Source organism: Labrus bergylta, chromosome 3 (assembly GCF_963930695.1).
Source record: "Labrus bergylta chromosome 3, fLabBer1.1, whole genome shotgun sequence".
Lineage (NCBI taxonomy): Eukaryota > Metazoa > Chordata > Actinopteri > Labriformes > Labridae > Labrus > Labrus bergylta.
The window spans coordinates 32,436,948-32,462,920 of NC_089197.1; the positions used below are offsets into that span (position 1 = coordinate 32,436,948).

Sequence of the window (25,973 nt, forward strand, 5' to 3'; positions counted from 1 at the left end):
CCAGAAAACGTGTGGATTTGAACTTAAAGGCATAAATTCAAAGATATATGATTTTGGAAAGAATTTGATGAATCACCCTGAAATACATTTTATAACATTAGATCTGCAGCTTCTGTTGATGAACTTCACACAGCTTTATTAAGATCAACGATCTCAGAGGACCTCTCGAAAAAGTATTTTGAGAAAATTGAGAAAAAAGTGAGGCATTTTCAAATTCATAGAGAATAACCACTGGAGCAAAGATCAAGACAAATTGAGAAATTAAATTGATGAAAGAATTATGACTCTAAAGCCATGCTTTATCTAAGAAAACTTGCACCTGCCATTTTTTTTGTCCTTAAGTTTTTTCTGCTCCGACACAGAGATAAAGGAAATGTATAAAAAAGAATACGGAGGTCCTAAGAGGACATGCTTCCATACATGTTATTCACTCTGTTTTCCTGCAATCATTTCCGCTTGTTCTCTTAAGATCTTGACATATTTATCTCATATCCCCAGAATTGGAGAAGCACAAAACAAATCAGTGAAATAGGCATAACTTACCTCATTAAGGCGGACGATATTCACTTGGCGTGTCATGGCCTGGGCAATCACAATAACCAGCCAATTGTTTTGTTTTCTACCAGAAATTATGTAAACAAGCTTTGTTATCTGGAGACAGTGAGATAAATAAGTTGAGATCTTAAGAAAGACAACTGAATTTAACTTGTTACCACGGTACAACCACCTTGAGATGATGAGATAAATTAGTAGAGATCTCCAGAAAACAACCTGAATATGACTCATTATCACAGGAAGTATGAGTAAATAAAATGAATGGATGCATGTCCACTAAGGGCTCCAGTAAAATAAGAAATTGAAGAAGCAGAATAACAAGAAAATGACATTTTAATGCTGCAGTTGTTTTTAAGCAGGAGAAATCTTTATTTTCAAACTCAGTAAGTAAACACATTTAGTAGCTCGAACATTCATTAGCAAATAAAATCCACAGAGCAAAATAAATTACAAACACCCGCAGTTAATCGTTAGTTATAAAGTGCAAACCACTTGGAAAGGCATGAGCTCATTCTCGTTAAAAATGAAGATCTGAACACACTGGAGTGCTTGGCCTGATTAACTATCAAAAGACAACAATAACTGAAACTTAATCTTTAAAAAAAGTGTGGAGTAAAACGCCATGTTCAGCAGGACAAAGTGTCTTTAGATGATCTGCTGAGCCTTCATGCAGCTATATTAGAAATAGAGGGACACAACACAAAACAAAAGCTTTTTTTTGGCACTCCCATGATGCACTGTGATATGATCGACTGAGGAAAACATGAATCTGCACTCAGGCCACCTGAAGACCGTGTTTCATTCTCAGTTAAGTACATGATTGTTGTTATTATGATTCATGTCTGTTTTGGTTCACTTTTCATCAGGTGAGTTTGAACAAATTATTCCGTTTGATTTCCTTACAATCATTTAGATTAAAAATAAGATGTGACATAAACTAGACAATGTACAGTAACACACATGGACTTCAAGTAACGTTTCACATTTAACACTTTGTGCCAAGAGTGCTTTCCTTCCAGTGAATTAACACAGCTCATCATTTTGCAGTAATTATTGGGCGCTTCAACAGAAATCAGCGTGGTTTTGCCAAAGGAATACTTTAATAACACGGCTGGAGATCATGCAGTCCGTCCACAGAAAGCCCTGCTTTAAACTCCTGAGTGATCCCCATCAGGATTTCTCTCCGCGTCTCCATGGCCTTGTTACAGCTCCTGTACTTCTAACACTGGAATGAATTAATGAAACGCAACATCAATATTTCACATCGGACTGGAGGACGGCAAAATATCTAAAAGAAACATTTTAGGGCGAATGAGGAATCCATTTATTGGCCCTTAAAACGTGTGAGTGAAAAAGTTGTGTGTGTGAGGGCGAGGGGCAAAAGGCGGACGAGGACAGGAGACGATGATCTCCCATCATGCAGTTCTCTTCCATTACATGGCGTCGAAGTGGAAACGGTGGGCTTCCTGCCTCTTCTCTCGGTCGTCTGCTTTCTAAAAGACACACAAAGTCAAACAAAGACAGTCAGCTTTTGAACTGTTTTTTGGTCTAACAAAATCAGTAACAAGCTCCTTTAAATACTCTGAAGGGACTGAAGCACAGGAGAAGAGAAGTTCTCCTTTAACACCAGTGACAAACATATCCACATGATTTATTTTGACACTTCTGTGTGAAAGGAACATAGAACAAACGAGGACTAAGACATTACAGTATAATCAGTGGAAAGTAAAAGTCAATAGATAAATCAAATAAACACAGTACACAGTGCACACAGAGGCCGTCAGACATACAGAAAAATCTTTGTGTTTCTGTCAATCCCTTTATTCCCAGAATTCATCACCCATCTTTAAAAGCCACAGGGTACATGAAAATGTACAGGTCTGAATTCTTTTCATGTGTGAAAAGAGATCAGGGGCCGTATTCACGAAGCCTCCTGGGTACGAAGAGTCACTCCTATTGACAAATTTCTGAGAAGATTCTTACAATCGTGACATTTTCTAAGAATTCCCACTTAAAGTTAAGACTAGATCTTTGTTACAAAGCTTTTTAGCCTTTAAGAGAGCTCCATAGGTGTTAAACTGTTGGAGGAGTAAAAAGGACTGTTAATGGTCTTAAGAGTTTCTCAAGCGGAGGAGAAAATAAAGAAAATGTCCTGATTCTAACATTTTTCTGAGGATTTTGTCACTAGGAGGAACTCTAAGTATTTAGGAGGCTTCGTGAATACTGTGTTTTATCTGTATGAAATGCTAACATATGAACAGGACCAAAAATCATTTGCATGCAGAAATCTCACTTAATTCCATCCAGCAGAAACACTGTGAGCCGCTAATTTGGATTTCTGATTGCGAGTGATGATAAAAAATGATTTAGATTCTTCCAGCAGAAATCTCCTATTTGTAACATCCTGTGTGTGCTGCACAGGCATTTCATATTAATCTGAATTTAATTATCGTAATATTCAATAAAAAGCCTAAAATCTGTGAAGAAAGAACACAGCTTGTTAGAAACTGAATGAGGTAAAATGAGTTCTTTACTATTATTACACAGAGGGGGCCAGTAGACAGTCAATACTCACACCTCCAGAAGAGACCAGTCTGATTCTCTCAGGTTCTACTAATCATAGGTTTGTGTTTGAATAAAACAAACAGATTTGTGTTCCTTGTATAAACATTACTTTAACTTGTTAAGATAACAAAAAGATGCAGAATATGTCAAACAACAGGAAATGAAAAGAACACAAGTTCATATTCATTTTTAAAAAACACAATACTAAAGTTTTAATTTAGGAAGACAAAACAAGTCCATTTTTTGGGGTATGAGTACATTGAATGAAAGAATCATACTGTTATTGCCCCTCGGGGTATAAAGACGTCAAAACCTTAAACCAGACAGCACATAAAAACAAAAGCATCAGCAGAGGGTCTGCTCTAATCTGGTGGGTTATGTCCACGGTCATGTCAGGTAAGAAATGCTGCACATCTGCTTCCCAGTTATCCTGCTGCCTAGTTTAACAACCATGCAGTGTGTTTCTATTTGTACAGACAATGCCCCCTCCTCCCCCTTAACCCCCCTCTTAATACTAAAGGTCAACACACAAAATAATTTCAACATAGTACCGTCAACACTAAAACTTCTAGGTTTCAGGAAGTAGAGGCGCTATTGAGCATTTGCAAATCTTGCATTGGTGTTGGCGTTCCTTGTCAGTTTGTTGTCGATAATTGAGTCAAGATATCAGTACTCGAGTCCTGCACAATTGTTGTGTCGTTCATAATTACAGGGGAGGGAGAGGAATGTCTTTGAAAATCAATAATCATTGTTCTTTGTGTTTAAATCAGTAAGTTATCTATCTCAGCTCTTGATTAGATCAGTGTTTTGGCAGTCCACATATCACAGACATTTTGGATATTTGTTTAGGGGTTATGGGTTGATTTCATAGTTTGTGTGTTTGTGTTTCTGGCTGACCATGAAGACTAAACATTGCCCATGTGAAAGATGGACAGGTGAACTCTGGAGCAGTCTACAGTCTGCAGATCTGTGGGTAAAGAAAAAAATCTTCCAGTGTCAAAACATCCCGTCTTAAGTGTGTTTGTGTGAGTGAACTATAAAACATTCTGCTCTGAACAAACAAACTGTGCCTTTTCCCCTTAACCTTGTAATATACGAGACAACACCTGTGCTGTTACCATGGAAACTAAAGTATGCAGATCAAAGATGGTGACAGCTGTAGCCCCCTGAATGCTTCGAGGATGAAAATTAAAAATGTATGACAAAAAGAGGCTAAAATCACAATGCCAAAATCACCCCGGTTGTGAGCACACCGCGTTTACTCTGAAACCTACAGCTAAGAAAACAACCGTGATTTCAATGTTCAAGCTGCAGTTTATCATTCAGGGATCACTTTAGGATGGAGCAGCATTATTTTCCCATCACTCAGGATCAAAGTGAACACTGTCAAAGAGATAAAAACCTGCTGCCATGGTGTCCTTACTCACTAATCCTAAAGCTTATTATGCTCAAAAAGTCCTCATGAAAGAAAAATACGGTGAACTTTGTCATTTAATTACAACATTTTTGCAACACAAAACAAGACAATTAGTTGAATGCGACTCCTTAATGAGAAGTTAACCTTTAAATATTCAATTGGAGCTCAACAGGTAGAAACAATACAATTACCTCCATTATCTATGATCTTTGCAAATTTCCTACTCATACAGTCTCAGGAGAAATATCAATGTAACTAGCTAGGATCACCATACAAACAAACACAGCTTCAGTCCTTGTATACATAAGGAAAGGCCTTCTAAGGACGTTTATAAAGGGATAATAAGTGTGTATTTATAGTCAGCAGTCTAGTATCATCATCTGGGCATCAGAGCACACAGGCAGGTGTGAGGGCTGCAGGCGGCAGAGGAAAAGTCGAGCTGAGAGCAGCCTGACAGACGTGCAAGATGTCACCGAAAACATAAGTAGGAGAGCAAGATAAGAGGCCATTCATAAAATGCACCTTCTACCTCAAATCTGGAGTTTTGAGAACAGAGGTGGATGATGGATTTTTGCTGGGTGTTATTCCTTAAGCGATAACATTTGAATTGTAATTAGTTTGAATCTTAAACGGCTCACAGAAGAACAGAAATCATTGGGATGAGGTTGGATGAGGCCCAGGATTAAATGAATGAAGCAAAGTCAGCATTCCTTTGGCTATCAGACAGCAGTTTGGCACATGAGAAATTAAAAAAAGAGACTCAGTCGTCTGGACTGGTGCAACACGTTCTCACTCCACACTCATCAAATACAGCAGCTTGGTTTGTGCTTAATGAGATTTAAAAATGATGATCTATGCTCCACTTTATTTTGTCAGTTTGGCAAACAGGATCCGTTTATTTGATGACTTGGGAGCATAGATTATATAAAACATGGACGTAGTCTCATTGGTTCAAACATCAGTTTCTGAAGAGGCAATATGAAGCCCAACAACGACGGTCACCATTTATTTAGAGATAGGACAGTAAATAGAGTTTGAAAGCCGGGAGAGAGAGAGAGAGTTGGGAACAACATGCCTCAGGTCGGACTCGAGCCCACCTGGAGGACTACAGCCTCCGTACATGGGGCGTGCGCACGAACCACTAGGCTACTGGCGCCCCCAAAATGGATGACTTGTCCAGTTTTAAACAATAAAGTGACGAGCTGAGAAGACCAAAGCTGTAAACATGTTTATTTCTGCTGTAAAGATTTGAACATGGGACCTAATGGGACCTTGCAGACAGCCTCAAGTGGACACTCGAGGAACAGCAGTTTTTTGCACTTCTGCATTTTTCACCACCCTCGGTTGCCACTTGCTTGGGAGTGAGATTATGTAAAGATTAATTCATTTATGTTGAATGTAAACATGCCTGTTGTCAATTCCTCAACACTTTGTTTAAAAGTAGCAGCAGAGCAGCTCATATTCATTAGAGAGACCTCTTGACAAGTCTGTCTTATTTTAATGAACAGCCAATCCTTCACTCATGTTGACTAAACTGCAGCAACCAAAAGATGGGCAGAAACACATTTACTGCATTTTTTATCCTGTCAGCTTTGATTTCTAATAACGCCCTCATCTATCTTCTAAGATACCAACGCCTCAAACTGATCGACGTTCAGCTTTTTTTTAGAAAAACATTTAAGGCGTGGATGGATTGATTTCTGATCCATTCATCTGGATAACCAATCCACTGGGCTGTGATGCTGTTGAAGCCTTTTCTAATTGCGTATCCAGGGGATACCACTAAATTGCCATTGTGAGGCCTGAATCATCATTAAGCAGCGGGGCATTGATTTGTGTCCATCTAGAGGTGCAGCGTGTTTGTCTGAAAACAGGTGAAAGCCAAAGTGGGGGATTTTGAGGTCTCATAGGGCTTTAATGTCAACTAATTAAGTCTGGCATACACGACCTGCGTGATAATGATGCATCCTCGGTTCAAAGATGGATTTCGTTCTGCTACTTCAAAAGTTTTTCACTGATGGAAACCACAGGGGAAAGCTTGGACATTTGGAGCCAAGGCTGACTAACCAAAGACTGCAGTTCCTCCTATGGTCAATAGAGGCTGACTCAAAAAAGGAGTTAGCCTCTCGTCGTGGCTGGGGCTGAAGTTAATGGGCCTGCTCTCCCAGCTCTACTACCCGGATGCAAACCGGCACAGAGGACAAGTGGCATCTGGTACATAATTACTCGACTGGACCGATGCGTAACCACAATCAGCACAGACATGAAGGCTGGTGATGCTAGCACTGTTAACGTTAGCCACACTTGGCAAACCAATCTGACATTGTTTAGCCTCAGAATAATGTATGTCGCATTTTAACAGCATTTGAGATTAGCTGTCAATTCATTGTTGAAGAGTGTGATGAACTGTTTTAAATGAAAGTATAACAGGCAACACACAATATGGTTTTTGGACAGTGTTAAAGAAATTGCGACCTCTTCTGAGTGTTTTCTAACCTTTAAACTAGTCGACTAGTCTGAATTGAAATTTCTGTCTAATCAACAGGGAAACAAGTCGCTAGGAACAGCTCTCATGCTAAAGCCTCACTCCTCTTAAGCTACACGCTGAAGTCCATACAATGCCTAGTGTACAAACCAATGTGTCATGATGGATATGTGCCCCATCTTGTAGTCCATGGTTTTATCATCTGTCTTTATTAATCTGTTCTTACCACCTTAGTGTCATATGAATATTTCAGTTTAATCTGCATAATGTCCCAGCTCATTACCCAGCCTACAATGAGGTTCAGTGGAGTGTTGTAGAAGTCCTGTTAGCTTGTTAGGCGAGGAGAACATGTCTTTGCCCCATTGCCACTGCCCTCCACCTGACTTTGTTATTAGAAGAGCAAATACCAGGGGCGGCAGTGCTAACACATAGAAATGCCAAATGTCAATCAGCCGGCTTGACCTGACCTTACAGAGCACCGCCTCCTTAAAAGACGACGAGACATGGGGGAGCATTTTAGTGACCCCCTTCACAGGATCCAACCTCACTCTTAATTCCCTGGACGGTGTAGGAGGTTAAATCAGATTAGGCGGGTGTGTCTTTTAGTTTAAAGGCCAGCTGAGCATTGAAATAAAAATCAAACTGCTCGATGCTGTTAGCCTGAACACAGTGCTGCACTATGTCTTCTTGACAGGCCTGATGTAGACAAAACTGCTGCAGCACAGTTTGGACCAACACAGTTTGACTGATTGAAGGAGAAACATTTTGACTCACGTTAAAAATTCTTCTGTTACGGTTAATAAACGGCCATACAAAAAGACTGTAACTCTGAGAATACTCAAGTGGTGAAATATCACATTCTCCCTCAGAGTAGATCACAGCACACAGGAGCTCTATGAGCAGAAATGATGGAATGAATCCAAACGAGGTCAATAAAAGACATGAAAATTATTACAGCTAGGGCAGGAGGTTTTTCAGGAGCCTTGTTCTGTACACACAAGTGTCATTCAGCTTCTGGCTTGACTTTCCGTCGGAATCCTCTAAGACTTGATGGGCAATACACTCCTTTATCCTCATGAGCAAGAGGGTCAATGTGGTGACATAGTTAAAATATAAAGCTAAGGAGCATTTTGGTGAGAACATTTGAACACTGGTCTTTAAAATCTGTTTGGATTGCTGCTTTAAGGAACAGAGGCTGGGGAATATGCTTTGTAGAAACCTGAGAATTTATTAAGCTGTTTGAATATATTGTGTTTTGGTTTCATGAGTCAGTGTTAAATGTACATTCCGTAACAGTAGCACATTTTTGTGATGCAGAATCCCAATGACAAATATCCAGAAGTTGTTGCAGCTCTGATTAAACCCTGACTGGTAAATTTTTTAATAGCAGCAGGGCTCAAAATGGATTTAAATAAAAGGACTGGCCTTGAGATACACATAAGACATCATTCAATTATCCAGATGACTGCTGTATTTCTGCAATGAGGAGCTTAGAGGAGAACGCTAAAAGAACAGTTTCACACGAGTGATCTCTGGAAAAATACTTAAGGAAAACACCAGGAAAACACCACCTCTCGTCAGCGAACACAGCAGTATTAAAGTTAATGTTAAGAGTTCACCCACCAAGAACCAGGACTCATCTTTTTAAATGAACTTCTAATGTGTGTTTGTATGTGTTTGCTTGACCTGTGTGTAATGTTGCTGTGTTTGTTAGTTTGATTTAATCAATTTTATTTTTTATTTTAGATACTTTATATTATTTCGAGGGGAAATTCTGGTTCTACACTCCTTTATTGAGAGTCATGCTTCTCACACACAAAAGTCTGAACAAACAGAAACACATATGAACAAACAGGACCTGGGGCTGCTATACACACTGTAACACAGGGAGCACACCAGAGCTGTTGGGGGTTTGGTGCCTTGCTCAAGGGCACCTCAGTACTCAGGAAGTGACTTGGCACCACTGTAGCCACCAGACCAACTTTCACACTTTTGTCCCCACCAGGACTTGAACCGGTGAGCCTATGGTTTCCAACCCAAGTCCCTACAGACTTGGGTACTAATGTACGGTGTATACGAGCACCTGAAAAGAGCTAAGTAAATAAAATGTATCATTTATTTATTTATTGTGTCAAACCCAAATGAAATCAGGTCAAACAAGTCAAGAGTCATGTATGACCTGCTGGATGCAGGTTTATCATCTCCACACAGCCGGACATAAAAACATTTACAGGGGACAACTTTCTGAAACTTTCAACACACATCACTGTCGTGTTTAACAATATAATTAAAACCGCTGAATGAATGAAGTCATATGTTGTCTGGAAACAGACCAACAAGCTCAGCTTAAGTTAGTGACAGCTTAGCTTCTAGCCCCAAAAGCCTCGGCGAGTAGTGTTGGAAAGTGACCAAGTTCTTCTGTGTCAAACGGCTTTATCATCGTTTTATCATTTTATTTAGCAGGTTTGTTTTCTTTGTAGTGGGCTGATCTCTGCAGATAATCCAGGTCTTAGTAACAATATTATGATATCTGAATACTAAAGGAATCTCTGACAAACGGAAATGCCACAAATACTGAACATGTCTTTTGGCTTAAATCACATGGTCTGCTTGTTTTGGAGTGAAAGAGACCCAGTTGGATTCTCCTGATAAAAATCTCTCAAGCAATGAACACTGAAGGGTTGTTAAGTTTTTCTTTCTCTTGCTCCGACATTGCTCTGTGTACAATGAGTAAAGCAAAGGAAAAATAACTGTGCAGTGTTTAGACTGACAACATGAGAGTCAGGGTCTTCTTCACTGAGGATGTCGACAGGCTAGCCAGCATTAACCCATCACAGTGTTGAAGGCAAATATGCTTTGTTGTACTATGAATTTTCCTAACATGTTGATTGATTCCTGCAATTTGATTTGATTTGACTCAAAGTATCGTGTCAGCCACTGCATTTGTGAAGGAATGGTAGTTCAAGTCTTTATTTCCCTACCTCTTCCTGTCTTGTTTTTCAGCACTCATAAAGCTCTAAATAGGCCACACCCCAACACACACACAGATACAAATATATCCTCCCGTCCACCTGAGCCTGCTAGGTGCACGCAGGCACTGATTTTAGGCACCAGCCATGTTTTTTTCATTTTTAAGTGCAGCATCGGTTCGAATAAGGCTGATGCTCACGCCCACATCTCCCAAAAAACAGGGCAATTAAAGCGCTTCTGTGTGTGTAATCATGCACACATGTAGACTCACGCACACATACAGGCACACATTAGGAGCACACACTCGCACGGCAGATGGCTTGGAGAGGATGCCAACAACTGACTGCTCCGCTCAGCCCTGCAGACAGCATTACCACCGTGTGTGCTGACGAAAAGGGAACCAAATGACCAAAAATGAAGGACATTTGTGAGAATTATTGTAAAACACAGAGTCTGTGGGACCTCATCAGGCTCCTTTGTGTGTGTATGTGTGTGTGTGTGTGTGTGTGTGTGATAGAAATGAAGAGCAAACCAGGACGAGCTGAAGCACAAAACAAGCGTGAAAACATGCATGGAGTCCCTAGAGGGCATATTTACGGCGGTAATGAACAGCAGATCTGCCATACTGAAAGGACAGAAGCAGCAATTACAGCTGAACGTCCTTCCAGGTTATGGCCTGCAGAGAGAGAGAGAGAGAGAGAGAGAGAGAAAACAAAGGGTGTGTGTGTGTGTTTGTGTGTGTGTGTCTCTGTGGGAGGCTAGAGGACTTAAGGACAGGGGCAGTGAGACCCATCTGCTGCGGGTTGTGACCAATCTGCTCTTTCTTGCAAACACAAACTCTGAAGCAGTAAATCACCAGGAAGAGGCCAACTTTAACTACATCGGTATATTTGTGAGCTGACCAAATGTTAGTCAATAAAAAGAGTGCAAGTCAACTTAGTTTTCATTGGTCTCGAAGACATTGAAAACACAACCCATTTAACTCTGTTCAGTTAGATCTGTACTGTCACAGACTACGGCCCCGTTTACACCACACCAATTTCATCCAAAAACAGCAACCTTTTGTTGTGTTTTGGCTGTTCGTTTAAATAAAGTCAGAGTCTTGAGTGCCTGAAAACACAAGATTTTAAAACGGGACCCAGAGTGCAAATTATCTATGTTCCCACGTAAACCTGTTAAAACACTGTGCTTTCTGAAAACAGACTTACACACATTGCGGTTACAAACCATAGCAGCGCGCGAGTACGTGGACTACAACAAGAATGGTGGACTCCCGAGTTCTGTTTGTGCTGCTCACTCCAAGTTAACATTTTCTCGTTTTCTTGAAATTTACTGGCTTTGTAGTTTATGATCAGTTGGAGTTACAACCCCACCTCATCGTTAGCCATTTCTGTATTTCTGTACCTGACCCCTCTGAGGAAGAATGTACGTGCTCATGCGCGGGTTGCTTCATTAGTAAGTCACACCATCAACTACTGGCCTGATTTGGCAGTGGCAGTGATTTCCATCATTTCAGCCCTCAGTTGATTTTCTGATTCCCTCCTACGTACAGATTTAGATAATATGAATCTGCTCCAACTCATGACTTTGAGTCAACTGGGAAAATCTTAAGTTGAGGGGAGCCCCATTTATGTCTGTGTGTGTGTGTGTGTGTGTGTTTGTGTCTTTCTTGACCTTTTCTTGCCAGTGGAGGATGCCAATAATGACGAGGATGAAGACACACACTCCGATCAGTGCGATAGCCGTCAGCAGAACGCTGTTGCTGGGAGTCAGGTACAACTTGGCACTCCAACTAAGGACAGACAAAGAAAAAGAGAGAGAGAGAGGGAGAGAGACAGAGAGAGAAAACACAAGTGTGCCAAATGTTGTTTTATGTTTCATCCAGTTTTCATTGACAGAAAAAAACAAATGGTGCGCAAAGACTGTGTCCTAATTAAGTTTAAAAAAATAAATGAGAATCTTTTTCACTTTTTGTGACATTTAAACAGAATGAAGAGCTGTACTGTTCCCCCTCATTTCCAAGAACATTTACGTATTTCAAGCAATTCAAACACTTTCATACATTAAATTTACCATCTCACAATCTGTTAGCTCTGAGTGTATGTGAGAAGAATACAAAGAAACTCTGTGTTTACTGGTGAAATTACATTTCACTCATGGTGTGTATGTGTGTGTGTGTGTGTGTGTGTGTGTGCTGTCATGTCTGGCAAGCCTGGCAGGTACACAAGTGTATATGGAGGAGGATACATGTGTTATTGTGTGTGTGTGTGTGTGTGTGTGTGTGTGTGTGTGTGTGTGTGTGTGTGTGTGTGTGTGTGTGTGTGTGTGCGCCATCTGGAGCTCCTTCTGGGCTTTGAGCTACATGTGAACAGCGTCATGATAACATGAGAACACACGCTGTGAGGTGAGAGTCTGTTCTTGTGTGTGTGTGTGTGTGTGTGTGTGTGTGTGTGTGTGTGTGTGTGTGTGTGTGTGTCTGTAATGTGCGATGCTTTCTGCAACATTAACTTGAATATGCCGTTAAAGTGGCATCAGATGAGGTGCTGTGAAGAAGCGGGCAATTTCGATGCGTCTTGTGCATCATAGTGTGAGTGTTTCTGTACCTGCGGGGGTTATTGTGTGGGAAGGGGATGACGATGAGCTGAGAGTTAGGAATGATTGCCGTCCACTCCTTCTTCCTTATGGCCTGGAAAGATGCAGAAACACATTAACTGGGTATGCGCATAAATAGTAATACATTAGGGTCACAGCATATGCAATCACATGCAGATGTCCACACACACACGCACACGCACGCACACGCACGCACGCACACACACAGTCAAAATATGTATGTTAAGTCCTGTGGGGCAGAATAATAGGGTCCTGTGGAAATGCTATTTTAAGCTGTGCATTTAAGACAAAGACAAGTTGCTTCTCGAAACAAATTACCCTGACTGTGGGGAGCAGCACAGATTTCCTAACCCGTGTGTGTGTGTGTGTATTTCTGTGAGCGAATTCAGCCATCCGCTGAAAAAAGTCTTAATCTCAGTCTGTGTCTGTATGAAATATACATAGCCTTTTCTCGTGCTATAACTTTACTCGTCATAGCATGACTGAGGTCTGCTTTGAAGACATAAATCATGAGAGGAAACTGGAACAGCTGCTGAGTGTTAGCACAATAAGAAAGAGTACATACAAACTAGGGCTGGGCAATATGGGCCAAAACTCATATCTTGATATTGATTAGCTGAATGGTGATGAGAGATGAGAAAATGATGACCTGGCACCTCTGTAACGTTATTTTAATGCAACATAAACTTTATTGATAATAACGATATTCCCTTACTCTATATCTTGTTTGAAAATATATCAATATATCTTAAAAACTCCATATATTTCCCAGCCCTAATACAAACTAGAGATGTTCCAATAGTATTTTCAACTTCTTAAATCTGATGAAATACTTCGACTTGAGGATAAGTGTCGATTAAGCTGCTGAAACCAGTGCATACAATACATTCTACTTCTTTAAATAAATATTTTTAAGTCTTAGAAACACTGACCCTTGGTGGATAGAGGTTTTACAGTTATATGGCCAATCCTAACTTAACAAAGAGCACCTACACTGACTTGAATTATTAAAAGTCTGTATGTGATTTATCTTTAAGCATCCACAAAAATCTGAGTGAAAATAAACATTCATAACAAGTAGAAAACCTTAAAAACAGCTTAGGTCATTTCTCTGGGCTGTGTGGGCGTGGCAGCTCATATATATGTCATTCAAAATCCCCCCCCCCCCCCCATTCATTCTGTTTTGCAAAAATCCGACTCACTGCTCAAAGCATCCTGGGATATCTGGGTGCTTCACTGTCTGGAAAATAAACTTTGTGGAGTGTTGGTTTGATTGAACAGAAACTTTAAAAATCAAGACGAGTGACTCTAGGCAAAGTGTTGACTTTCAGTGGGCAGGCGCAGGGAGGCAGGACCGGATTGATTGCAAGACAAGCTGTCATCCAAACTGGTCCATGTGCAGCCAGGAACACCACACACAAACATGAAAGCTGAACAGTAGAAGCAGAGTAGTTTTGTTGCTCTTGATTGGGCCAGTCATGCGTGTATGTTTTCATTATTGGTTAGAAATGTATTGCGTAATAAATCTCAGAGCTAACACGGTCCACTTAAAGGCTTTATATGTGATTTTTCACACTTAAATGTAATAGAAATCAAGTATATCCTCTGAAAATAACTCTGTGAGTCATGACTGTCTATAATGGGTGTAACACCCTTTCAGAGTTTTCAGAGTCCTATCTTCAGTTTGTTGACATCGTTAGGACAGCGGCTGACTCCTCCCCTCGTGTATAAAAGTTGTTTAATTGAGGGACTAGAGAAAAGAAGAATAACATACTGTACTCACTGCTTAACTGTGTTTCTAGATCACGCTCATTTCAGGTACATTTACATGCAGTGTGAAGATACGAGCATAATAAAGATCACTAGCATTAGCATGCTAACACAACAATGCTCAAGGGCGACACCTATTGGATTAAAAAATCGCATATAAAGCCTTTAACACCCAACGTCTGGAAATGTTCAAAAACTTAAAAGACAAAATCTAAAAAAAAAAACATTTGAAGGTTACTTCTAATACTCTTAGAAAGTTGATATCATGTACATATGATCTTAATTTACATAGTAAGAAGCTTTTTTTGGTTATGGACTTCCAGGGGCTTTAACCTAGATATCATCAAAACAGATAAAAAAATTACAACACAGTTTTTACCTCAAAATAAATCGGCTATAGACACTAAAACTGTTTTCTGAACCAGACTATAAACACATTTATTTCTGCAGTAAAAATGGGCATTTTAATATGAGGCTTAATGGGAACTCCTTGGCTTTTGTAGCATTGGCTTCAATTTTCACGACCATAGTTTGCCACCTGGTTGTCAGGCCAAACATGTCAAATAGTAAAGCTCGTTCACATCTCTTTGGCATCTTATTTGGACACAAAATAGTGTCTGTTATAACTCTGTTTATCATGTGGTAAGGATGTGCTTATAAGGTTTAGGCAATGAAAGAAATTGGTTTTGGTTGTGAAAAACATCATGGGGCAAATAACAACAATAAAATAATGGATAGGTTTCATATTTATGTTTTCATGCTCGCAAAGCTGCCTGCTATTCAAAATCCTTTGTCCCCTCTCCGATCAGACTACTGAATGATCCAGAGGATTTAAACAGTTTGACCCTAGTCAGATTAATATAAGTTGTTTGAACTGAATTGTATTGTTCATGTCACTCATCCATCATGCTTACCACCAGCCCAAGCTGACTTTGCTGCAACATCACTAGGAGCTGTTTCTCTGGGTTTCTAAATGTGCATGGGATGTGTTGACATTACTTACAGATGAAAGTGTAAGGCATCTCATTCAGATGCAGACAGGTAATCTGTGTGTGTGCATGAAACACCAAAGGCTTTAGAAAAATATCTGTCACTGCTCAGGCATGTACGATAAGCCCCTTCAGGCACACCCGATCAACCCAGTCTAGTAATAGTTCTGGTTTTTAAATGTCCATTTGGCTGAATGTTTCATATTTCTCTCATTTCCAGTCCTCCTTCTGTTTCAGTTTATACCATAGACTGTGTATGAAAAAGATGGACAAAACCCCAGCCCCCCGTCAAAGTGAAGCCAAAGGATTTAGAGCCCTCCCTACTGACTGGCTTCAGTACAGGTCATTAACCCCCACCTCGTCCATCTTAACAGATCAGACATGGGGCAAACTCTAAAATGAAAGTACATGTCAGACTTCTGTAGTAATGGTTATTACACCAATTTATGAATTTCAGTTTTAAATAAGTAATTCATTGCAAAAAAGGGGTGACTAAATGCATTTCTACCAGAGCAGCAGCAGCAGCAGATGAGAGATGGCAGCTCGATCCTATGGACGGAGTGAGGGGATGCATATACAAGAGCAGCTGAAGTCAAGAGCAGTTGGAGGTTTGGTCCCTTGCTCAAGGTGCTCAGGAAGTGAATTTCCAGACTTTGGACTTAAACCGTTGACCCTTCATTTTTCAAACCCAAGTCCCTGCAGACGGAGCTACTATCACTAACTAACGCAGGAGTCACTGTCAATGCTGCTGTTTCATTGGTAAGTTAAATGCGTGTTTGGTTAGCGGAAGGGCTAGGGCATCAATTATGTGACTCCACCAGCCGGATCCCTTCTGCATATGTTCTGGCTCCAAATTCAAAGAGATGGAGAAGTGACGTCCATATTTATATACAATCAATGGTTTTAATCCTGAGCTGTTCATGTGGACAGGCGGTGAGAAAAAGAACACGAGTTCAAATTACAGTGAGTTTAAAAACATTAGCTAGCAGCACTGTTTCTGACAGCAGTTTGACATTGCAAAGTTAAAGTTTCATTTTTAGCAGTTAGCTGCCTTAGGGATCAGCAGCGACTGACACGGACTGCTTTTAACCTCTGTATGCAACAGTGCTTTCATTTCTCGAGCAGCCCAAATCTCCATCAGATACCGCTCTCGTCTTTCGCTGAGTCCACTTTTGGCTTGTGTGGTGACTCAGTTATCCGAGGTGACGCTCAGGCTGATTAGGGGTCGAGAGTTCAGCTATATTAACAGAGGAGGCATCGACTTAATGATTTAAAAAGCTGTAATCTCGCTCGTATCTGTAGGGAATAAACATTTCCCAGTTCGGCATGTGACAGAATCTGGAAGCGACGCTGCTCTTTAAATGTTGCTCGCTCTCTCTTCATCAACTGGGAGGAACCACATCTCGCAGCTATTTTGAATGAGCTTGCCACAACGGCGATGCTTTTTTAACATAACGAACACATTCCCGCCCGCCAGCCATTGTCGCTTAGCTCTTGGAAAGCGCTGCCGTCAGTGCAGCAAGTGGCGGGGGAGCAGAACTGGAGACAAGTCAGCCTCCGCCGCGGCTGCCTGGGAGCAGATCGGATCTGGCTGTTTGGAAGAGAAAAGTGTTCCCAAGTCTTCAGAGGGAAAGAGAGACACTCTGGTTCAAAGCCAGGGAAAACTGGCACACTAGGAGAGAGAGAGAGAGAGGCAGACGGATACAGAGATGGAGGCTGAGGAAGACAGAGAGAGAGAGTGAGAGTGACAAGTAGGGGACTGATTAGTGAAGCAAACCACTTTGAGCAGCAAAGGGAATCCCCTGGGTGGAAGATAAGTGAACAGGAGGAGAGAGACTCAAAGAAGACGGGGGGAGGAGGGGGAATAAAAGAGACAACGATTGGACGGAAGATAGAAGATATCCGAGTAGATTTTACAAAAACCTCTCCTTGTGTGAAACAGCAGGCGGAAAGTCTCATTTTGGAGGAGAACATTAGAATGTGCACAGCAGGGGGGACAAGGAGAAAATGGGAGCAGGACGGATATGAAAATTGAGAGAAGAAGAAAATGAGAGCTAAATAGATGAAGGGAGTTGACAAACAGAGAAAGCTTCTCCTCATTACAGGTAGATTTGATGGAGTTAATCCACTCCCTAGTCCCTGGGGGTAAACAATAACTCTACTCTGCATAGTGGGCTGCATCTTAAGGCTTCATTAATTCATTTTGTAGGAAGAACAGGCAAGAAGGAGAAGGAAAAATTGAAAAGAAAAAAGATCACATCTCTGCATGAGGAGTGTGCGGGATGGGGACAACAAAGACACTTTCTTTGAGATGAGTGTTTCTCGGTGCACTACAGCTTCTGAGTCGCGGGCCGAGCCCATCTACAATTCTAATCAGCATCTTGACGAAGAGCTTGGTACCACACGGGAGGGGAGGGAAAAAGGGCCCCGTCGTACCTAATACTGAGTGTGACGAGTGCGAGCAGAGATAGAAAACAGAGATGGAGATGAATGTGAAAGCAGCTAAGAGAGCTGAGCTGAAGAGCGCTGGCATTTGAAGTAGTGGAGTGTTGAAACGCGGCTGACGGATTCATTAAAAAACTGAAATCCAAACTATTATTCAGAGTATTAATCTAAGGCTGGTTTGTATTGACAGTAAGCACAGAGTCATTCATGTATCCTCTTTGGTGATATGAAAAGAAGAAAAAAAGTTTGAAGCTCAAAGTGAAGACGTGGAGGGGCTGATATGTCGGATTATCTCGGGGAGTTGCTGCACCTTTATCAATCCTGACTCCAAAATAAAACTTATTCTGCTTGTCTTCCATCAATAGACACACAAGGAAACATCTTCTTCTTACTTCCACTTCCTTAACCAACCGAATGGCATAAAAACTATCCTGCCTGCATCTTGGACTTCTTCTAAACAATGAAAAATAAACATAACAATTATACTCTTTTTAAACCTTCCTTATGACCTGGCTCCTCCCAGCAGACACATTGCCTCCTGTGCTGTTGCTCTGGTTAACTCTGGTTGACATCGACATGCTGACGTCTGAATAATGCCGTTGACTTTGATGATGTGATCAGATATTTTAGAAGGTTTCTTTTGGGTCTTTTTCAGCCTTTGTTGTAGAGACAGGACAGTGGATAGAGTCGGAAATCAGGTAGAGCGAGAGAGTGGGGAATGTGGAGAAAAGAACCACAGGACGGATCTGAACCTGGGCCGTACGCTTGGAGGACTATAGCCTCCGCTTGCGCATTAACCACTGCACCACCAGCGCCCTTATTTATTCACATATGGACCTTGGTAGGCTGTAAAAGTGAATAACACTTCTAGGATAAATAGTCAAAACAGCTCCGTCAGCATGAGAGCTCATCTCCTGACGAAGCAAAGGTGCAGACCGCTTTCTTGTTTTGTGTCTTCATATTCAGACACAGAGACGCAAACTGCACAGAACAGGGGAACGTTTTGGGCATGTTTGCACTTGATTATCATTAGTGCTGCAGATACAGCAGATAGCTGTAGCATATGATGCACAATTTACGGAGCTATTAGCGGCCACATTCAATTCTTAGTGAATCAGGAGTGTTATTACAAGATAAAAAGTCAGTTCTGTTCCGGCACAGCCTTTCTTATTTGATCATAAAACACGAGCACTCATCTGGTTCCCTTCAAGACAACTCTCACAAACCTCAGAAGAAATGTCTAACATCTGGTACATGATGTCGAATTTGCCATGAATAATTTTTTAAGGAAGTTATTTTGCTTCTGAACACCAAAACTGCGAGGCTATTTTAATGCTTTGCCATTGAATGTCTCTGCTACGCATTTCCGACTTTTATTTGAGGTAAGGCTGCTCAGATATGACCTAATTAGGCAAGATCTTTGATCCAGCCATTATTCTCATCTTCCTCCTCAGTGTGTGGACCTCTCACACACACCTCTATCTCTCTCGTGATATTCTCTCTTAGACCATCAGCAGTTCATGCAGTTAGTGCTGTGAGGTGTCCAGGTAATATATATAAACCTCTAATATATCCTTACCGTCTCCCCCAGCTGCCTGGGGATCCCGACGTAGAGGTGGTCCAGGAAGTTAGCGCTGCGTCCAAGTCCCAGCACGGTGTAGGGCAACTGCAGGGAGAAGTGAGCTGACTGACTCAGCTGACCGGCTGCAGGAGGGGAAAGGAGAGAAAAACACATTTTAATGTCATTAAAGGGATGTGTGTGTTTCAGCACTCTCAGGGTATTCAATACTAATGATGCATTTTGCTTCTATAACATGTTGATCGATTTACATAACATTTAGCACAGGAGGATGAATCCAGCAAACTTTATTCTATAAGAAATGTATAGATCATTGTGATGAATAATTTACACCATATGTTATGTCCACTTGCCATATGTCTCCATGATTGTATCGATCTATTAAACCAATGTTTAGAATGTCTTTGAAGATGGTTTAGTAGTTGTTTGGTTGTGGATAGTAACTTCTTTCTAACGTTTTTGTGTCTGCCCCCAACCTTTGTATGTATTGCATTAAAGAAATCATCTGATCTGAATAAACAAACAATCAAGATTAGCTTGCCTTGCACATAACTAGACCATTCTGAACACATTAGCATCATCCAGCTTCAACATAATTTGTGTCAACAGCTCTCTCTGTCTCTTGCTCTCTCTAACTCGCCTCGGTGCTGCTGAGAGAACAACAGCTGTACAGTAATCACTTGTTGCTACTTTTCAACTATTTCCAGATGTATACTGATCAGCTGTCAGTGTTTCTGTCCTTTGAGGTCAGACATGACCAGCTGAATGAAACAGACAGTTACAGGGACAGCAGTTGGCATGTGGACTTGGTGGTGCATCATTTGGTGGGCGGGGCTTGGCAGAGTAGTACGAGGTAGCAGAGAGAGAGGGTTTTTTTTTTCCATTGCAATGATCATATCGTGTTCTGCCACTTTAAAATAATCTGAACTGAACCAAACAATTCTTAGAGTTAAGCTACAATCAAACTGAGTCAATGAGTGGGGTTTCAGACTACGAGTCTTATTTGGGAGTTTGGCTAATCATCTGTTTTTTTCTATTGCATTTTGGCACAGACCACAACCTTTTACTGCAGACTGAGTGATGCCAATACTTTTCTACATTTTATGTGTGACTCTTTTTTTTGCTTGCTCTCAACTTATCAGAAAAAACTGCCCTGTCATATCCTCCAGTTAATCACCCACAGTCCTCCAAAGGGATACAAATCAGAATAAATTAAGATGTTGTGCGATGCAAAAATTCATACTTTTTCTCTGTATGATTAAAAGGACAGTGCATTGATGATTGTTTTAACCCCCAGCCATGCTTGTCTCAGAGTTTGGCAAGTTTTCCTTGCGCATTTAGTTTTGCTTTTCTGCTTGTATTGATTATTTGAAAACTTTTTCATACATACTGTACATTTAATAAACTAAAGGCTGTCAATCGATTAGATTTTTAATCACAATTAATTGGCAAATTTCAATAGTTAATTGTGACTATCCCATGTTTGAAATTCCATTATTTTGCATTTAAAAATACAATTTGTTAGGCTTTTATTTTGAAATTTCTAGCTTTCTTAAGCAGAGAGAACTTTACTTTATGTCTGAATTTAAGCCCACTTTTATTTTGAAATAAAGAAAGGACCTTCTGGTAGATCGAAGATCACGACATTAACTTAACAACGGAAAAAGAAACTTGCTATGGATCAAACACTGAATAAAAACAACTCAAAGGAATGGTAGCAAAGGTAAATGTTTGATGTCATAAAGTGGATATCTATTATATCGATATATATTTTACTTCTATATAATAAATATAATTTCTTATGCTACCCAGCCGACAGCTCAACGTTGCACATGTTCAGTCCTGACTTTCTGCTCAACACAGCTGATTAAATTGCAGCTGTGCATGTTAACATAGTGGATCTTATGCTACTGTAGCTGCTATGCTGCTCGCTACTTTCCCAAAGTGATCATTAAAGTTTGATGTAAAGTAATCAGCTTTGACCTGACCCATTCTGACCATGAGTGTCAGTGATAAAACTAAAACGTTCAAGTAAACACACAAGAGGAAGCGATGGAGCTGGGGGGACTGCAGTGTGAGACCTTGTGTTCTGACATGAACACGCATCATAAAAGATACAAATCAGAGTGAGACACCTGAGGCCAGTCCAACACCCCCCCCCCCCCCTCCCCCATCTCCTCACGTAACCTCCCCCCTCCTCCTCAAATCCTTCCCTCCTGACTTACTATTCTCATCCGTCCCTCAGCATCTCATTTCCTCCTCTGCTCATCCCTCTCTTGCCTCCCGTGATACATCATTTCGATTTGGCCTTACTCATTTCAGCTTCTCCTTCTTCTTCTCCTCCCTTCTGCTCTCTCCCCTTCAAGCTGCTGTATCTCGCCCACGCCACCCAACTCTGCCAAGTGCAGCCGACATAAATCAACCTCTACGTGGTAAACAAAGAGAGGGAAGGAGCTGGAGAGAGAGGGATGGGAGCAGAGATGGAAGGCCTGGAGGCAGCCAGTGATCAGAACTAATGTGGATAGACTGCGTATTGCAGGCAGAGAGCACAACAGCTTTGCCTTTTCTCTTTATTTTTTTAATCTGTGCCTAACCTCGGCTCAGTTTTGTAGAAGAGATTTTTTCAGTTCATTTCCGACCACCTCAGCTGAACCTGGGTCACGACGGTCGATGTCTCAATGCAGCTCAGTATTTCTAATCTTTCCTCTTTCATACTGCACAAGACAAAGCTTACATTTAAACTCTGAAACATCAGATGAAGAGGTACAAATGAATCAGCCAGTTGAAGAAAGTGTGTCATAAATCCGGCTTGAACCAGTAATTCTCTAGAATAGTGTAATAAACGCCCGTCCATGATGCTGTAACGTATATTCTGTGGCTCTGATAAACCTGAACGCTGAATAGACACATCGACTTTTACCCTTTCATCTCTACTGTCTCTCTTCTTTTTTTTCACTCGCTTGCTATCTCTCTATGTTTTCCTTTTTCTGAGCGTTTTTTAGTGCTGGGCTGTGCTGGTGTAAAGAGGCAGCTTAATTGCCTTAATGGCACTCTGGATTCAGTGTAAGAGACAGAAATATTGGCTGTTTCCAGGGAGAGATGGGTGCAGTTTCATGGACACTGACTTGTTCAGGGTGGTACAAAGCCCCGGCTTCTAACAGCCGGGGCTTCTGTGGTGTCTGACATTTACTGAAAAGGGACTGTATGTGTGTGTGTGTGTTCCTGTATAAGAAATGTACCAGATCAGTAAAGAGGAAAAGCTGTGGGGATTATGTACTAGATGATGATCAAGTTAGTTCTCTGAAACATTATAAAGACAACAGGTGAGCGAGTGACTTTTGGACAAATACTGTCATTTTTTAGCCATGCTTCCAGCCATAATTTAATAATAATAACAAAAAGTGCTGCATGGTGGCACAGTCCTCATAGCAAGAAGGTTCCTGGTTTGAATCACTCCATTGCATGTAGATGTGAGAGTGAGCATGAAGATTTGTCTGTGTCTACATGTCAGCTCTGTGATTGAATGGCGACCAGTCCAGGGTGTCCCCCCACCCCTCACCCAATGACAGCTCAGAACATGCTCCAGCTGCCCCGTGGTCATGAACACGATAAGCAGTATAGATAATGGATGGATGATAATAAAACGTATAGATAGATAGATAGATAGATACAAATAATCAAAACAAGAACCTAGTTAACAACAAAATGACTGAAAATCAGAAATGTCGAACAGTAGGGTTGCTAAATGAGATCCAATATGTACAAAAACAGCAAACAAAGACCTCCACAAAAAAATACAGATATGAAGGCCCCTGCTATCCAAAAGCCATTATAAAACAGTGGGGTCTTTAGCGTTTTTCATTAACAGCTAACAGATTCAGCTGATTTCACAGCAGGGGGAGTGAGATACTGCAAAGGTTCACCCCCATAAATATGACAGAGTGGCAGTATGCTAAAATGGAAACCTGGGTGTCTTTGTTATTGATGTCATTCAATTGTTATCCACACCAACAGCTCTGTTAAAAAAAAGACATTTTAACAAAAAAGTATTGTTATAAATCATACCGTAAGTTTCAAGGTGACTTTTAGTCTGATAGAGTAAACAGTTTGCGTATTCTAAAATAGTTTGTAAAAATACACAAAGCCCATTGTTCAAAACCTGCAGACAGACGTCATCTCCTGGCCAGCGCCATGCACAGCCTGACAAAAATTGAATCATAGGGGAACAGAAACAGGGGGGAGGCTGTCATATCTGCACATTACTAAAACTGTGAGGGAACTTTTCATGGGTCTCCATCAAAGCATTACTTTCTGTACCTTTTTTTAAACAAAGGCATGTAAAACAAGTAGAACGTAAAGAGCTTTGCATAGAGCAAGCCTACATAACCTCTATTCCCCAGCGGCCTCAACTCACAGAAGACAAAATAGAACATAATTCAGCCAGAAACTGTTCAGAAAGAAAGGCAGCATATTTGAGCTGCAGGGATTCTTTTTTGCATGTATAAAGTTCTGCATAAAAACTGAATGTGGGTTAGGAAAGTCAGGCTGACACAGTTTCTGGATTTGACCATAAACTGTTTAACATAGACAAGGTCTCAGTGATGTCACCTGTTGGTTTTTGAAGAGCCAAAAGATGACGGTGGCCATATTGGAAATACAAACTCCAACTAACATTCGGTCAATCGATAAACAGGGCAGGCGCTAAGCTTCCTGGTAAACGACTACAACGCACACACCTGTCAGTCAAATCAACCTTGCCCATATTTATGCACATGTATGCAAAACTCTAATCCTAATATAATCAAAACAGATCTGTTGCAAAAGAGACATTTTATTATATATTTTACCATAAAGAAATTAGCTTATATAATGCATATAATTTTTTGTTCCAGGCAGTGAAAACAGTGTATTTCTGCTGTTAAAATGGGCATTTGAATATTGGACCCTAATGGGCATTCCCTGCATACCACTAATGAAACACTAGACTAACAGAGAACTGACTGTCCCCCACAGTTTCACTTTGAGGTGGATCCATCAGGGGAAGCAGTTTTAAATCAGTCCACTGAGCCCCGTCCAGCGGCCTTTTTTTTGAGGGGACTGGACCTTTAAGCCAATGTTGGTTTGAACTTTTGACGGACTGCTGCTCTCTGTCAGGAGGTGGATGGCTTACACTCGACGAGTCAGCAGGGTAGAGTGGGTCTGAGAGTGTGTGTGTGTGTGTGTGTGTGTCTGATGGAGGATCAAGCAGGGTTATGATGCAGGCAGGGAGCCTGGCCTTCGTCTGCTGAGTGCTGTGTGTGTTTGTCTGAGTGTGTGTGTGTGTGTGTGTGTGTCTGTAGACTGGCGAGAAAAAGTGTCCACGGCTGGAGCAAAGCCATATCCCAACATGGGGAGGCTGGCAAAGTCTGTTATGCAGAGCGGTGTATCAGAGTGGCTGTGTTTTGTGTTTGTGTCGGTGTGTGTGTGTGTGTGTGTGTGTGTGTGGGGTGTTTGTGTGTGTGTGTGTGTGTGTGTGTGTGTGTGTGTGTGTGTGTGTGTGGGGTGTGTGTGTGTGTGTGTGTGTGTGTGTGTGGGGGGTGTTTGTGTGTGTGTGTGTGTGTGTGTGGGGGGTGTTTGTGTGTGTGTGTGTGTGTGTGTGTGTGTGTGTGTGTGTGTGTGTGTGGGGTGTTTGTGTTGGTCTGTTTGTCAGATCTCCGTATTCAGAGCCAGTGGAGGACTTGGCAAGGAAACATTGTGAACATGACTGACAGCCTACAATCCATCTCTTAAAAGACAAAGCGGATTCAAAGCAGCACAAGCAGCCACCCTTGTGTTTGTATGTATGTGTGTGTGTGTGTGTGTGTGTGTGTACTTGTCATTTTCAAGTTCTAAAAACACTCACATAGACACTCTGTGCACAAGAAATATGTATAACATTAGTTATCACGAACAGGGAACACGCATACGTAGAAGTTAACACACAGAACTCTTAAGATGGCACTGTGTTCAGGGAAATGAGAAGAAACAAAATAAATACAACAAATTAAGTAAAAGACTTTCTCCTTCAAGCACGTCAGACATTTTTCATCTTTATATTTTCATTTTATTCAATCCCAAAACTGAGATGTGTCTTTCTTCAAATACTGCCTTGACCTGTCGTCTGTACTAGACTGAACTTCATCCTTTGCTTATCTGTTAAAAATCTGACTTTAAGAAGTGCTCTGGTTGATGTCTATATACATCATTAGAATTGCTGTTTTAATTGAAACAACATTGTGGTTTCACTCCTGAGAATTTCAGGAGGAACAACATGATGTAAAAAGGATGTTGCAAAAGTCTCAGTGTAGTTTACAACATATCCAAGATGTCGGACGTAGCAACAGAGTCTGACACCATGATGCCAGTTTTTGCCTTTACATCAATGCTACATGTAAATGGACAAAAGATAATGTTGTGTACAAAAGAGTCTGATGCAGCTTCATTGCGTTTATTAGATTGGGAGGTGGGGGGGAGGGAGATTGGTCATTGGCGTTTACACATACAGATACCCTAAACATTTCGGCAACTTTTCACGAGTTTTGTGCCTGTGTGAAAAAGCTGACAGCT

General features: G+C 41.1%; 1 protein-coding gene across 1 annotated transcript in view; it reads right to left on the reverse strand.

Annotated features, from left to right (window-relative positions):
- Positions 1-900: 900 nt before the first annotated feature.
- Positions 901-25,973, reverse strand: part of itfg1 (integrin alpha FG-GAP repeat containing 1) — a 164,155-nt gene continuing 139,082 nt past the window's right edge. Inside the window, exons 15-18 of the mRNA XM_020648569.3 lie at positions 19,389-19,513; positions 12,596-12,678; positions 11,667-11,784; positions 901-2,048 (exon numbers count right to left, since the gene is read on the reverse strand). Coding sequence (XP_020504225.1) covers positions 1,989-2,048; positions 11,667-11,784; positions 12,596-12,678; positions 19,389-19,513 — 386 coding nt within the window. The 3' untranslated portion in view covers positions 901-1,988. The remainder of the gene's footprint in view (positions 2,049-11,666; positions 11,785-12,595; positions 12,679-19,388; positions 19,514-25,973) is intronic.